Source organism: Heloderma suspectum, chromosome 1, assembly GCF_057233095.1.
Source record: "Heloderma suspectum isolate Gila_16-S chromosome 1, 16-S_ref, whole genome shotgun sequence".
NCBI classification, from domain to species: Eukaryota; Metazoa; Chordata; class Lepidosauria; order Squamata; family Helodermatidae; genus Heloderma; species Heloderma suspectum.
Genome location: NC_139458.1, coordinates 364,358,872 through 364,373,495, shown reverse-complemented (window position 1 = coordinate 364,373,495; position 14,624 = coordinate 364,358,872). Strand labels below are relative to the sequence as shown.

General features: G+C 42.7%; 1 protein-coding gene across 1 annotated transcript in view; it reads right to left on the bottom strand.

Annotated features, from left to right (window-relative positions):
• DISC1 (DISC1 scaffold protein) overlaps nt 1-7,570 on the bottom strand; it is a 204,885-nt gene extending 197,315 nt beyond the window's left edge. The window contains 1 exon segment of the mRNA XM_084819275.1: nt 7,556-7,570. Coding sequence (XP_084675401.1) covers nt 7,556-7,570 — 15 coding nt within the window.
• Between the last annotated feature and the right edge of the window lie 7,054 nt (nt 7,571-14,624).

The window sequence follows — 14,624 nt, the reverse complement described above, 5'->3', positions numbered from 1 at the left end:
GCCAACACATTTGGAACACTCAACAGTGGCCGCAAGACTGGAAAAGGGCAGTTTACATTCCAATTTCAAAGAAGGGCAATGCCAAAGAGTGTTCAAACTTCCGCACAATTGCGCTCATTTCACATGCCAGCAAGGAGATGCTCAAAATCCTACAAGCTAGGCTTCAGCAGTATGCGAACCGAGAACTACCGGAAGTACAAGCTGAGTTTCGAAGAGGCAGAGGAACTAGAGATCAAATCGCCAACATTCGCTGGATCATGGAGAAAGCAAGAGAATTCCAGAAAAACGTCTATTTCTGCTTCATTGACTACGCTAAAACCTTTGATTGTGTGGATCACAACAAACTGTGGAAAATTCTTAAAGAGATGGGAGTACCAGACCACCTTACCTGTCTCCTGAGAAACCTGTATGCGGGTCAAGAAGCAACAGTAAGAACCGGACATGGAACAACCGACTGGTTCAAAATTGGGAAAGGAGTACGACAAGGCTGCATATTGTCATCCTGCTTATTTAACTTATATGCAGAGTACATCATAAGAAACTCCAGGTTGGATGAATCACAGGTCGGAATTAAGATTGCCGGGAGAATTATCAACAACCTCCGATATGCAGACGATACCACCCTAATGGCAGAAAGCGAAGAGGATCTAAAGAGCCTCTTGTTGAGGGTGAAAGTGGAGAGTGCAAAAGCTGGTTTGAAACTCAACATTAAAAAAACGAAGATAATGGCATCTGGCCCCATCACTTCCTGGCATATGGAAGGGGAAGAAATGGAAGCAGTGACAGATTTTATTTTCTTGGGCTCCAAGATCACAGCAGACGGTGACTGTAGCCATGAAATTAAAAGACGCTTGCTCCTTGGGAGGAAAGCTATGGCAAACCTAGACAGCATAGTAAGAAGCAGAGACATCACCTTGCTGACAAAGGTCCGTCTAATCAAAGCTATGGTTTTCCCAGTAGTAATGTATGACTGTGAGAGCTGGACTATAAGGAAGGCTGAGCGCCGAAGAATTGATGCTTTCGAACTGTGGTGCTGTGGTGCTGGAGCAGTCCCCTGGACTGCAAGGAGGTCCAATCAGTCCATCCTAAAGGAAATCAACCCTGACTGCTCATTGGAAGGACAGATTCTGAAGCTGGAGCTCAAATATTTTGGTCACCTAATGCGCAGAGAAAACTCTCTGGAAAAGACCCTGATGCTGGGAAAGACTGAAGGCAAAAGGAGAAGAGGACGGCAGAGGATGAGATGGCTAGATAGCATCACCGATGCAATGAATATGAACTTGAGCACGCTCCGGGAGAGAGCGCAGGACAGGAAGGCCTGGCGTGCTATGGTCCATGGGGTCACGAAGAGTCGGACACGACTGAACGACAACAACAATAAAAACAGATGGAGAGATTCCATCTTTTATATATACAATGCGCAATTATTTGTTTTCCATGCGTCAATGACAGTCCTAGGCAGAAGATGACCTGAAAAATGTGGGTCTCCAATTTATTTTAAAGACAGTTTTGTTAAGCTAATTCAAATCTGTTCCCAGTCACATTATACAAAAATAATAAAAATACATGTCTGAACAAATTACGTTGTTGAAGCTCAAAATGGACTTGTAACAATATTTTAAGTGGCAGCATTACCATGAATTTAAAAAAATCTACCTGGAAGAATGTAATGGTTTTTATATTTGCTCTTCTGAGATATTATTTAAAAAGCCACACACAACTCATTCTGTCTGCCAAGTGACACATCTTCAGCCCCAACACCACCTCCTTATGCTGTCAAAACACCTGATGAGTGCTCCAGTATAAGACTCATCAGGCAAATAAAGTGCAGTATGACAGCACAGCGACAGCAACCAATTTAAGAAGCAAGCACGGTTTGAGAGTTCCAGCTCAACTATTTGAATTTTTAATTTCACCAAGGGAGTATATTGCAAATTAAGTGTCTGACACACAGTCCATTTGGAACCACAATTGAGTTTACTGAAATAGAAAGTAATCTTCTCTTACCAACTCAATAGTGATTGCATATAATGAGAATAAGACAAACACAGCAGCCACCATTCACCAAGGACGATAAGTCAAACAGGTCTGAAGTTTGGCAGTTCAATTTAATAAAACATTTGTTGCCTATTCAAACTACTCTGCAGTGTCATCCATAAGTTCATGTGGTAGAATCAGTGTGTAATATCCAGACACTTAGAAGGAAAAGAGGGGCAAGGGGAGGAAACTACATGTTCACAAAATCATTTAGGATACATTACTTGCTCTTTAAAATGTTCAGACATGCCATGATCCACAACAGAAATTCCCAATAAATTGGGCCCATCTTTATGATAGTTAACTATCATAATTATGATATTTACTTATTTAACTATTTATTTATTTATGTATTTTTGGCATTTATATACCACTGAACATCACGAAATCTCTCAGCGGTTCACAATATTAAAATACAATATTAAAAGCACAACATTAAAACACAGCATTAAAAACACTTCCAACTACAGTAAAAAAAAAATCAAGGAACAGTAAAATGGAGCAGCATAATTAATTTACTTGCAGCCCAGGGAAAGCCTGGGTGAACAAGTGTGTTTTCAGAAGGCGATTGAAAGATGTCACATTTTCTGCCTCCTGAACTACACAAGGGAGGGCTACCTTCCAGAGGGTGGGTGCCGCTACAGAGATGGCCCGCCGACTGGGTATTTCAGAGTGACATTCTGTTCATTTTGGAATGACCAGCAAGGCCTCCCCTGCTGATCTCAAAGGTCCTCTTGGCATGTACAAGGGAAGGTGGTCTGTTAGGTATCCTGGTCCCAAGTTGTTTAGGGCTTTGTATGACAATAACATAGCCTTGTATGTGGCTCGGTAGCTAATAGGCAGCCAGTGCAGTTCTTTTAACACAGGTGTTATGTGGGCATAACTAGGTGTCCCAGTGAGCACCCTGGCTGCTGCATTCTGCACTAATTGCAGCTTCTGAACCACGCACGTGGGCAGCCCCACATAAAGCACACTGGAGTAGTCTAATCATGAGGTTACCAGTGCATGGTTCACCATGGTTAGGCTATCCCTAGCCAGGAACAGACATAGTTGGCATACCAACCAAAGTTGGTAATGGGTGTTTCAGGCCACTGAGGCTACCTAGGCCTCCAGTGACAAAGATGGATCTAGGCACACCCCCAAACTATGAACCTGCTCTTTCAGAAGGAGTGCAACCCTATCAAGAACAGGCAAACACCCCAATTCCTGGACCTGCCAACTGCCAACCCATAGGGTCTGTTTTATCGGGATTCAGCTTCAGTTTACTGGCCTTCATCCAAGCCATAACTACATCCAGGCACCAGTTCAATTCATCCATGACCTCTCCCAATTCCGATATCACAGAAAAATAGAGCTGGGTGTTGTAAGCATACTGGTGACACCTTGCCCCAAATCTCCTGATGACCGCTCCCAACTTCCCATCCCCTTCCCACCAAAATACAGGCACTCATCTTAAACATATTTAAAGCACTGTGTAATTATTCCAGTGTTAACTACTTGTGAGAGCTGGTTAAGGAAATTTACACTTAACAGATAAGCATACAGTTGTAAAACTGCTCCTAAGACATCCCAAAAAGGAGTTTTTAAAATGCAGAATTTTGGGCAACATATATTAAATAATTTTGAACACACACTCAAATGTGGAATGATTCTAATGTACTTCGGGGATTGTAAGAACTTGCCAACATTACCTTTCTGCATGTGTAGCTGGTTATAACAGTTGTTTCATTGTTCTGCTGAATTTTATTGGTCTGTCATGGCTTCAGGCTTCCCAAGATTTTAATACCGAATTTTACTGTAATTGTAATTTAACATGTATGCCACCCTGAAAGTTTACTATCAAAGGAAGGCATATGAATTCACTATAAATACCTAATGATGGAAATTAGGGACAGATATTTTCTATGCAATGAATCCATAAGTCTATTTGAATTCAGTGGGACTTATGCCTGAGTAAACATGCACAGGATTGCACTGTAAAAAGGTACCCAAAGGCATGCCTCAGTTCCTAGTCAATGCTGCACATGTTCTGGCCTCAAAACCAACTGTCTATGCTGTCCTAGCATTCACCGGCTGGTACAACAATCTATTTTCTTCCTCAGGGGAAAATCCACTCTTTCTTCCTGTCATTTACTAGTTTCCTTCCCCAGAACAATGTTGTGACATCCAACTTATTATACCACCTGCTCCTGACCTTTACATGTGTTCCAGCTGCCTGCAATATTGTACGGCGTTTCTTTGTTCCTTTATCCTTATGTGACCCAAAGACTTCCTAGGTCTTTTTTCTAACATGGAGACTTTGAGCCACCTCCTGAGAGCTGCCATGAACTAATGAGCTGGCCCATTAGCCTTTATGAACCAAGGCAAGACATGCCACTGGAGAGCCTTTGGCAGTAGACAAAGTCAGTGATTACTTCCTAAAGTTAGAGATTCAAGTCTGCCTGGAAGCCTCATCTTACCTTCTACGCGGGAAGCTCTGCTCTATATTCTCAGTTTAGAAGTAGGTTGTGCTTAGTTAAGAGTGCATTTAGGAATGGGGCCCAAGACACCAAGGGAGGCAGAACATCTCAGAGTCCACGCCAGCTGGATTGTGTGTCCCCCATCCCAACAGGGATATCTACCACGTACTGCCATGTGAGAAGGATCCCAGGGAAGAGAGGATAGTGCCTACTCCTGTTCCAGATGAGCTGTCCCCTCCCGCACAGATTGGGAGAGAAGCAAAGCCAGCTTGGGACTCAGCTGGCTCCTCAAAGTGTCAGCTGAGTGTGCTTCAATCCTCCCTCACCTTCCCTGATCGGGGAAGGGCAAGGGACAGCAAAGCCAGCTTGTGTCAGGGATGAGCCCAAGTCCCTTGAGATTTCAGATGATTCCAATTCTGAATCAGAGTTGGAACAGCTAGATCACAGCCTGGGGGAGGAACTTTCCCCAGAGTCCCAAAGCGCTGGGGGAGAGTCTTCCCAAGGCCTTGACAAATAGACAGCCCAAGCTGAGTCACTACCTCCCTACTCCATCATAAGAACTCAAGTTTCCAAGAAGGAGGAAGAGGGGCGTGACTTGAGAAATGCTAGAGAATGTTGCAAGTCGAAGTGGGAGGAGTTAGGGATGGGGCCAAGACACTCCACCAGGATAGCCACTCTTAGAAGCCAACATAGAAAGGAGCCACCCTAAGGGAGGCGTGTCACCATGAGGCAAGTTTGACCATGAGTGTTCACAGGCAAACTGTCAGCAACTTCACTAACCTCCGGATGGTCTCCCCTGATAGAGATCTCAGATTAGTCATTCAGAGCCTGGGAGCTTCCTTGAAACTGCATTGTAGAAAGGCTAGTCTTTAGCATAATAAAGCCATAATAGCTTGAAGCTTTGAGTCTCCGTGGTGTTGATTGCAGAGGGGGGAAGAACGATCAATCCTGACAGCTTGAGACTCAGCTAGCACTGTGAGAAGTGGTTCTTCGAGATGCTGGCTGAGTCCCATGTGTTTGCCTGGGAGATACATTCACACACATGTATGTGGCATGTATGCCTGTGTGACTATGTGCGCGCATGGGGGAAACAAGTGTTTTGGGGTGCATGCCAACAGTGGCTGTGGCCCCACCCATTTTGGGTCCTGATCACTGCTGGCATGTGACCCACAATGCACTTGTCTGCAGCCAATTTGCTGCTCGGGCCAAAATAGGTTACCCACCCCTGATCTACCACCAGCTGCCCTGTGAGAAGGATCCTGATGACTTGTTATATGTTGATATTGTTTACTGTGGTGTTTAAAATGTATTTTGATGTTACCGGTAAGCTGCCTTGAAAAGATGTGTAGCCTGAAAGGTGGGATATAAATAATTGTAATAAATACATAAAATAAATACATGATCTCAAGAACACTCTATTACTCCTCCACATTTAATAAAACTAGCTCCATGTACTGAAAGTATGTCTGGGGCTGAGCTCTGGTAAGCAGAGTCTCTTTTTGTCACTGGTGTTTGTGACTGGGATCCTGGACCCAATATTTGTTTTCCAATTATGGTCTCATCTTTCCTGACCTGCCGTTGTGCCTTTTGCACCCTCCTCAGCTTGTTGCCTGGATAGATTTTTGCTCAGAAAGAAGCTCCTAATTTTCTAGTGCCTGTGTTTAATTTCCAAGTTCTTTGCTATTTTGTCAATGAATGGATCAGCGCCATACTGACAGGAGGTCAGCAAGACTTAAGCAGCATAGCAGGATCCAAGGGGGATTAAAGAAGAAAAAACAATATTTTTTTATTTAAATCAGATCATTTTTATTTTTCTATTTTAATTATATTATACAGGCCTTTAAAAGTAACCTGGCTCAAAATTAAATCTGAATGTAAAACAAACAAAACCAATAGTCAGCTCTTAAAACTGAATACATGACCCTCAGTTGAAGCCTGCTTTTCTATGTAAAAGAATTAACCAGATGCAAAATTACATGACATTTGAAGTCAAGCAGTTTAAATACAATATGTAGCGTATTGCATTTATTATTGTGCACATTATGAGTTGCTAAATGAATTGACTCTGTCAACAAAATAGCAGGGGCATTTACTTTCCATGTCATTGAAAAACACTGCTGTGCCCAGAAACTATCTGCCCTCTGAACACCTAGCCTGGCTCCAAAGAACTTGGGCTTATGAAAGGGACTTTGTGGTGCCCCACTGGAATTTTTAACTTTTCCATTTGAATATGATTCACACACAGCAAACTCCTTCTGAACTCAGGGGAGTTTCAAAAGTAGCTTCCCACATGTCATGGGTGTCTGCTGCTTGAGGGAAAAAAACAATCCTAAAAGTCCCCTTGGACTCATGGAACTAGATTCAGGATGGCATTCTCTTGATCTGGTCTTCACTAAGAACTGCTCCATCTCTGATCTCTTTGCTATGGATGTCCAAATATCATCTTATCTCCTTCAGTACTGTGAAAATATGTCCCTTCCTCTCTGTTCCCTTGGCAAAAACTGCAGAGTCCTCGTACAACAGTAGCTCCAAGGAGGAGATAGGCCCACTCTGCAGTCCTTCCCGAGTGAATCCACCAGAATCCACACCCCTTCCCTTGAACCCTGAGGAGGCTCCTCTACCACCACACTTCAATGACTGGACTTCGGACTACTTAGAGGACCAGGAAAGATCTGAAGAGCTTCTCTCAAAGGAGTGCCCACAACCTGAAATTCTGCTGCTCCAAAGAAGCCAATAGCTGCATAAAAAGGCACCATTCCTTTAACTGGCTAGATACAGCCCACAGGAGGTGGGGTTTTCGTCTTAACTACCTAGCCCAGGCTATAAAGCTTTGGCAGTTGCTTCAGGTACGTGCAGAGACAACTTGCTCTTCTCAGCTGCAGTTCTAACTGTGGTCTGGAACCTACTGAGCTTTGAATCAGCACTCCAGTCCTTGTCCAGGGTCCTGACCTTGCCTTAGTATCCAGTCAGCCCTGGAGCCCCAGGCCTACCAGTCTCTGTCTTGCTTGGACTGTCCTCTCCTCTTGGCGGAAGAAGGCACAGGCCTGGTGATCTCTTACCTTGACTACTGTCATCTTCTCTCTGGTCTTCTGTTGACCCCTCACCTCTATTCATCACTGTTCTGCCAAAATTGTTCACCACTCTTGTCCCTCTGAACACATGATGTCCCATCTTAAATTCCTACACTGGCTACCTGTCTCTCCTGGGTCTCTCCTGCTCAAGCTTCTCATCTTTACCTTCAAAACCCTTCATGGTCCTGCCCCACCCTCTATTCTCTTCAGTCTTACATCCCCAAATATCCCTGCCTGTGAATTTTGCTAGTCTGATTCCACCACTTCCAGCTACTGTCTCCAGCTTCAAAAGACTCTGCTCTTTCTCCTTGCTGCATCTTGTGCCTGGAACTGACTCCCAGAATGCCCCTGGGAGGCCACCTCTCTTACTCCATTCAAATCCCTCCTGAAACCCACCCTTTACATTCAGACTTTGGCACAACCTCCTATGCTCAGTACCCTACTTTAGCTAAGCCCAATAATGCCTCATTGAAATAGAATATTCTTCCCCTGTTTACCTCTTCCTCCATTTCAATCCCCTTCATCTGTTTTCTCCCTTATGACCATTTCTAGATCATAAGACGCTTGGGGCAAGGACCCTGTCCTCTCATTCTTTATAAGTCACCATGTACATGGGTCATGCTATAAATGACAATGATTTTGTGATTCTTGGCTTTAATCTTGAAGTAATCTTAGACTTTGAGAGTTTATCAATCCCACCACTTGTCCCAGAATTCATGCAACACAGCCCTATAACCAGCAACCTATAACCAGTAGTGTGGTAGCCCAACCAGAGTACCCCTATGGCCTGGTTCACATGTAACGACAACCCAGTGTATGGGTTAAGTATGGGTTGTCATTGAATTGTAGGTTGCTGTTATGTGCCAATCCATAGTTAAACAATAAAGTTTAACTATGGGTTGTTAACCAATACAGTTTAACTATGGGTTGTTAACCACAAACAACCCAGGAAGAGAACCCATGGTTTGCTGTTGGATTGTTAACTCTGGGTTGTTCATGGTTAACGACACATAGTTCAACCATAGTGCAGGGTTCACACGTAACGACAACCCACGATTCAACAACAACCCATACTCTGGATTGTTGTTACGTGTGAACAAGGACTTTGTCTTAAACACTGAGTCATCATGTCCCACCAGAACTGTATGCACAAATGCACTTTCTGATTACCAGAAAAAGTGTGATTGCTGCATATCACAAATTCAAACCACAACCATGTGAAGCCCAGGTCAAACTAGTTTATAGCCATCAAAAATAACTAAAATAGCTAACTGAGAATGCACATAGGCATGGTTTTCTAGTTCATGTACATCATAAGGACTAGCCATTAGTCTAAATTAATAGTACAAAGGTTATGACAAAAGTGATGCATACAGACACATCTAGAAATTAAAAATGATGGAGAATGGAAAGCCTCTTACCTGCAAAAATATTTGCTTACAAAAAGTACTTGTGAAAAAAGCTGAATGCCTATTTTAAAAAATGGTATGGCATTTCAAGAATCATTAAAGAATTAAAGATATCCAATAGCCTCAAACTGAGGGAAAAGAAAAACAATATTTGAATAGTCCAATGGCAGCCTAATTATTTGTTTGCATCACACACACACAAAAGGAAGTAGCAGTCTCATCACAATGTCATCAGAAGAGAGGCAGCCCAAGACTGTACGCAGTTTCTCAAAAATTGCAAAAGCAACAGAGGGCCTGAGCCAAATATAGCAACAAGCTGACCAAGCTAATAAATGTTGATTGGATAAGCTATAACAAAAGTAAAGATGTTCAGTTTGGTACCTGCATCTAGAACTGGAATGAAAATTTTCATGTTTATTCATCCTGCCTTGGAACCACTTCACACATCAAGTTTTTAAGCATGTACAAGTTTATGAAAGATCTCCTCATAGATTAAAATAACCTTCCATCTCATTCTTGCCTCTGGCAGCACTGAAAAGCAATACTAAACGTCTCCTTTGGCACAACCCTTTGGCAGCACCTGCTATCTCTGCTTGTTCATCATGGTCTCTCCATTCAAAGATAGGATCATAGGATTCCCTGCTACCAGCCAGAGCTTTTCTCCCATTGAGAATAGCAGGTGTGGGAGGTGGGGCAATACTGCTCAGGACCACATCGGAAAAAAGGGTTAAAGCCCTCATCCTCCAACACTATGGTTCCAATTTGGTTCACCACCCCCATCCCCATCCCCCACCCCCACCCCACACAGGCTACATGTTTAACAAAAAATCAGCTACACAATGGCAAATTATGTGACAAATGTCACATCTAGTCTGGCCCTAACAGATTGTCCTCAGAAGGGACTGTGAGATACTGAGACTCTTGGCTAGATACACCTTGCATATTTTTCTATATACGTCTTCCCACTAAGAGCAATAGAATGCCAATTGCTGTAATCTGTGAGATATTTTGTATGGTTAGGAAATAGTTCATTAGGAATTTGTAATTATACTACTCGTTTTCTCTGGTAATCTAAACTAGCTTTCAACTCATGCTTCCAGAGTGTGATGCCACCATTTTATTTATTCAGAAAATTAAGTATCTCTTTGATTGAAAAGAAGTTTATACAAGTGGAGAATAAAATAGAGCAATAAAAACAACAACAATAAACAATGACATAATCACAATGAGAAACAAGGAAAAACATTCCAGAAGAAATTAGAATAGTGCCACAGGCAACTAAACCCTATTCAAGATAAAAAGGCTGACTACAAAAAGCACAATCCTATGCAGAAAAGGGTCCTACAATTCCCAGCATTCCCCAGTCAGGATGGGTGGCTGGGGATGCTAGGAGTTGTAGGACTTTTTTCTGTCTAAATCTGCACAGGATTGTGCCTTTAAGTGCACCTCTAAGTGGACTAATTTCTTTGATTTGGTGAATCTCAGGTGGGAAGGAATTCTACAGGCAGAGGGACATCTCTTGCCAACAGATAAAACCTGCAGTAGCATTTGTACTGGACCTTAGTGGATGTATAGCACTTTGGGGCTACAATTTGGAGAACTCCCTGAAAATAATTTTGCTTGTTATATTCTAGGCAGATTTTTAACACAGCTCATAACATGCTAGTAACTTGTGAAAGCCAGCATAGTCCAGTAGATGAAGTACTGGTCCTGGCTTCAACTCCCTGATCAACACAGCCTTTTCAAATGATATTATTTCCTATATAGAGGAGTAAAGGGGGTAGGGGCAGAGAGGAAGGGGACTGACACTGTTACTCATAACAATTACGCAAATATCGCTTTTGCCTTCTGGAGATATTTTGGGAAGCCATGCACCAAAACAGACAGTAATACAATGTTGACACATGATGATGTAAATGATTTTCTTCCTATACCCGTGAAGGCGCATAGTCTGTCATATGTGAAGTGGTTCTTCAGGTCTTATCTTAGAAGTCATAACGCTGCAGCCCCAGTTCTCTCTTTGTAAACATCAAATAAAAAAAGCCTACTCACAAGGTCATTATGAAGACAAAATAAGCTATAACGTTCTTTGGATCCTTTAAAGAAGACATGCACAACATACAGCTCAACAAGATGATCACAGCCTACCAGTCCTGCCCTGATAACAACACCTCATCGTTGCAATCCCACACATGCAGTAAAAACAGGAGATTAGTCAAACCCCTGGTGCCCCTTCAGACATAGCTGGTAGGTGGATTTGGCTTGATAAGCCACAAGTAGTGCAGGCCTGTTTTAAGGCATAACAACAGTAGTAGTGTTGTGAAAGTGAGATGGATTCAAAAGCACAGCTGTAGGCATAGCATACGCTATGGTCAGGGATGTTGGTTGTTGCAGTCCAAAACATCCGGAGGGCGGCAGTTGTCCATCGAAGCTGATAAGACTAAGCAGAGCCTTTGAAATTGGCTCAGAGGTTTCAGAGACTTCACTTGATCTGTGGAGTGCCCTCAGCAACTGGCCTCTCTTTCTCATGAATGACCTTCAGGAAGTTGGCAAAGACCTTCCTTTTTAGGCAGGCATTCAATAAGTAGTTTTTAATGTGCTTTTAATCTGTCTTTTCAATATTTTAAATATATTGACAGCTGCTGTAGTGTTATCATCCACTGCTGTTTTTGTGTCTTAATGTTTATTGGATTTTGTTTAAAATTGTAAAGATGTTTTTAATTGTTAAATTCATTATTTGTATTGTTAGCCACTTTGCACTCCCAGGAGAAAAGAGCAGATTATAAATGTTTTAAAATAAAATGAATATAAGTATGTTTTTTCTTTCTGTTTTATAAACACGTTTGCAATTTCTTTTCATTTTCAAATGAGTATCTCACCTGAGCAAACTATACTATATTCAAACTGCAAAGAAGTGTGTTATGTACACTTCTTTGGGAGGAAAACCCCATTGAACTCAGTGGGATTTACTTCTAAGTAAGCATGCAGAGGATCAGGCAGTTAATCACTCATTTAAATATGTTTCTCCAGGCAAGCAATATTTTGCTATGCAAATGTCCAAACGAGCAAGGTAAAATGTCATCTACTGGCTTAGACATCAGATAGGGTGATGGATATTTAATAAAGTATCTGTCTGACTTAAGGACTTCCTGGGGCTTCTTCCACTGAAGAGACAAAGAAGTCTATTGATAGAGAGTTTTAAATTCCAGCGGAACAGTGTAGGCATTATCTTGAAGCTGAAAGCCTTTTGACTCTTTGGGGAACTATGAATGAAACTGAAAAGGGAACACGCAATGAAGGCTAAAAATGCGTTGCAAAGACTGCACTATTTAAAAAATTCTTCTCTTGGCAAGCACAGTTCACATGACTACATAAACACAAACAGGAAGATGTATAAAACTCCAACAGTTTCTTGCTGTTTTGAAAAGCTATGAGTTAAGATTTGCTGGGATTCTGTCAAAGTCTTCTTGAATAAGAATGTCATGATGTTCTTCCATAATACGCAGCAGCAGGGCTCAGAATAATTGTAAGGTTAGAATGCCCTCTGTAGGACTGACACAACACAGCTCACAGAGACGGTGAAGGGCAACCTGCAGCCATTGGCCTTATTTTATGCATCTCTCAGCCTGATTTCATGCAGGTGGGAGAGCCCAGAAGGAGAGAAGAAGGGCGGGAATGAGAAAAATAGAGAGAAAGCCAAAATGGATGGACAGAGCAGGAGGCAGGGATGGGGGGGTGGGGGAGTCCTCTGCAAGTGGTAAATTCAGATTGAGGTTTTTATATATATATTACTATGTTTGAGAATTGTGCATCACCTTGTGAAGGCTTTTATATCCTGAAAGACAGTTCAAAAATCTTTTAATATATAAATAATAATAGTAGGAAGCTCTGGCGTGGGCTGGTCCATGAAGTCACGAAGAGTCGGAAGTGACTGAACGAATAAGCAACAAGAAGCTTGTCTTTCTATGCTGGCTGCAGAGGAAGGGCTCCAATGCAGCCAGCATAGAGTTGCAGGCTACTTGCCTGTTAGTAGGCTAGTAAAAATGCCTTCTATCAGTTGGACTGGTGGAGGGGGGATGAAGTGACATCCCTCTGGCAGCTTGCTCGGTTTCCATGCTAGTTTCCAATGAAGGGGTTTTTCCTCCTCCACAGCTAGCATGGAAAAGAGTGGACTGGCAGAGGAGAGATGGAGAGACCTGTCCCTCCTCCACCAGCCCACTCGCTTGCCTGCATTGAATTCCTTCCTGGTCGCCTATGGAGACTAGGCCAGTAAGCACTCATAACTCTGTGCTGGAGTATTTACACTTGTGGAAAACCTTTGTTAATGGCCCTTTTTATTATATGATTACACTGATCCCTCTCTTTTCAGACTCCTCGAATTGCAACAGCAGGCTTTGTAGCCAACTTTGAAACCAGGATGTCTGACCAGAGGAGCATGGGTAACTATTTCAATGCTGAAACAATCGCATGAAGGGTTTTCTTTTTTTAATATTGGGGAAGTGGACTTGGGAAATAGTGTGTTTAACCATCCCTTCTCTCCCCCACCCACTGCCATTCCTCTGCTCCAAATCACACTCCTCCCAAAGCTGAAGTTAGTTTTGTAGGGGGAAACATTGAGGTACACACTGGAGAGCCAGTGTGGTTTAGTGGTAGAGTACTGGACTGGGGAGATTCAAGTCCCCACTTGACCATGAAGCTCACCGGGTGACTTTGGGCCAGTCACTGAGTCTCGGCCTAACCTCCCTCTTAAGGTTGTTGTGAGGATAAAATGGAGAGATGGAGGATCATGTATGCTGCCTTGGGCTCCCTGGAGGAAAAGGCGGTATATAATGAAAGAAACAAATAAACAAATACCAAAAATACTTTTCTACATGTCTGCATTCTTCATACGCTGATGAATGGCAGTGAGAATGGTAGCAGCCTTTCTCTTGTCAGAACAAACTCAACAACTTCCATTTCTACGGTTTATGTTGCATCCTTAGTCTTTTGTTGTTGATTGTGGTTTGGGGAGCAGGGAAAGAGGGTGCAAGATAAAATTATTAGTGGAGACAGGCCAACCTGTCAAGCACCCTAGCTCTTCCCTGAGTTGGCTACACTGGCTTCAAAAAAGCTTATCTTATATTATTATTGGTTATAATAACTGAAACACCAGATAGCAAACCATTGCGTCTTGAGGGACGGAAGTTAGAGAAATGTCATCAGAAATTAGGCCAAACTTCCCCAACCTGGTGCCGTGCAGATGAGCTGGCTGGGGATAAAAGGAGTTGCAGCCCAACACATCTGCGCGGCACCAGAATGGGGAAGGCTGGATTAGACTTTCAAGTGATTTCTCTGACGTGCTCATCAGTACCATAATTTCACACAAACACAAAAATGCACTGGAACATCAACACATGAGGATTTTATATTTAAAAAGTTAGATGAATCAGTCCTAAACAACCAGGACTGTAGTTATTCTTTGATTAATTAATGCAGACCACACAATGCCATCTCCTGTTACAGCGTATGCCCAGATGTTTGCACCACAACTCCAAGCATTCCTGACCACAGGCTATGCTGGCTGGGGTTGATGGGAGTTGTAGTCCAAAGCATTGGGAGGGCACTGGGTTGGGATGCGGCACGTACGCACACGCTTCTTGCACACGTCC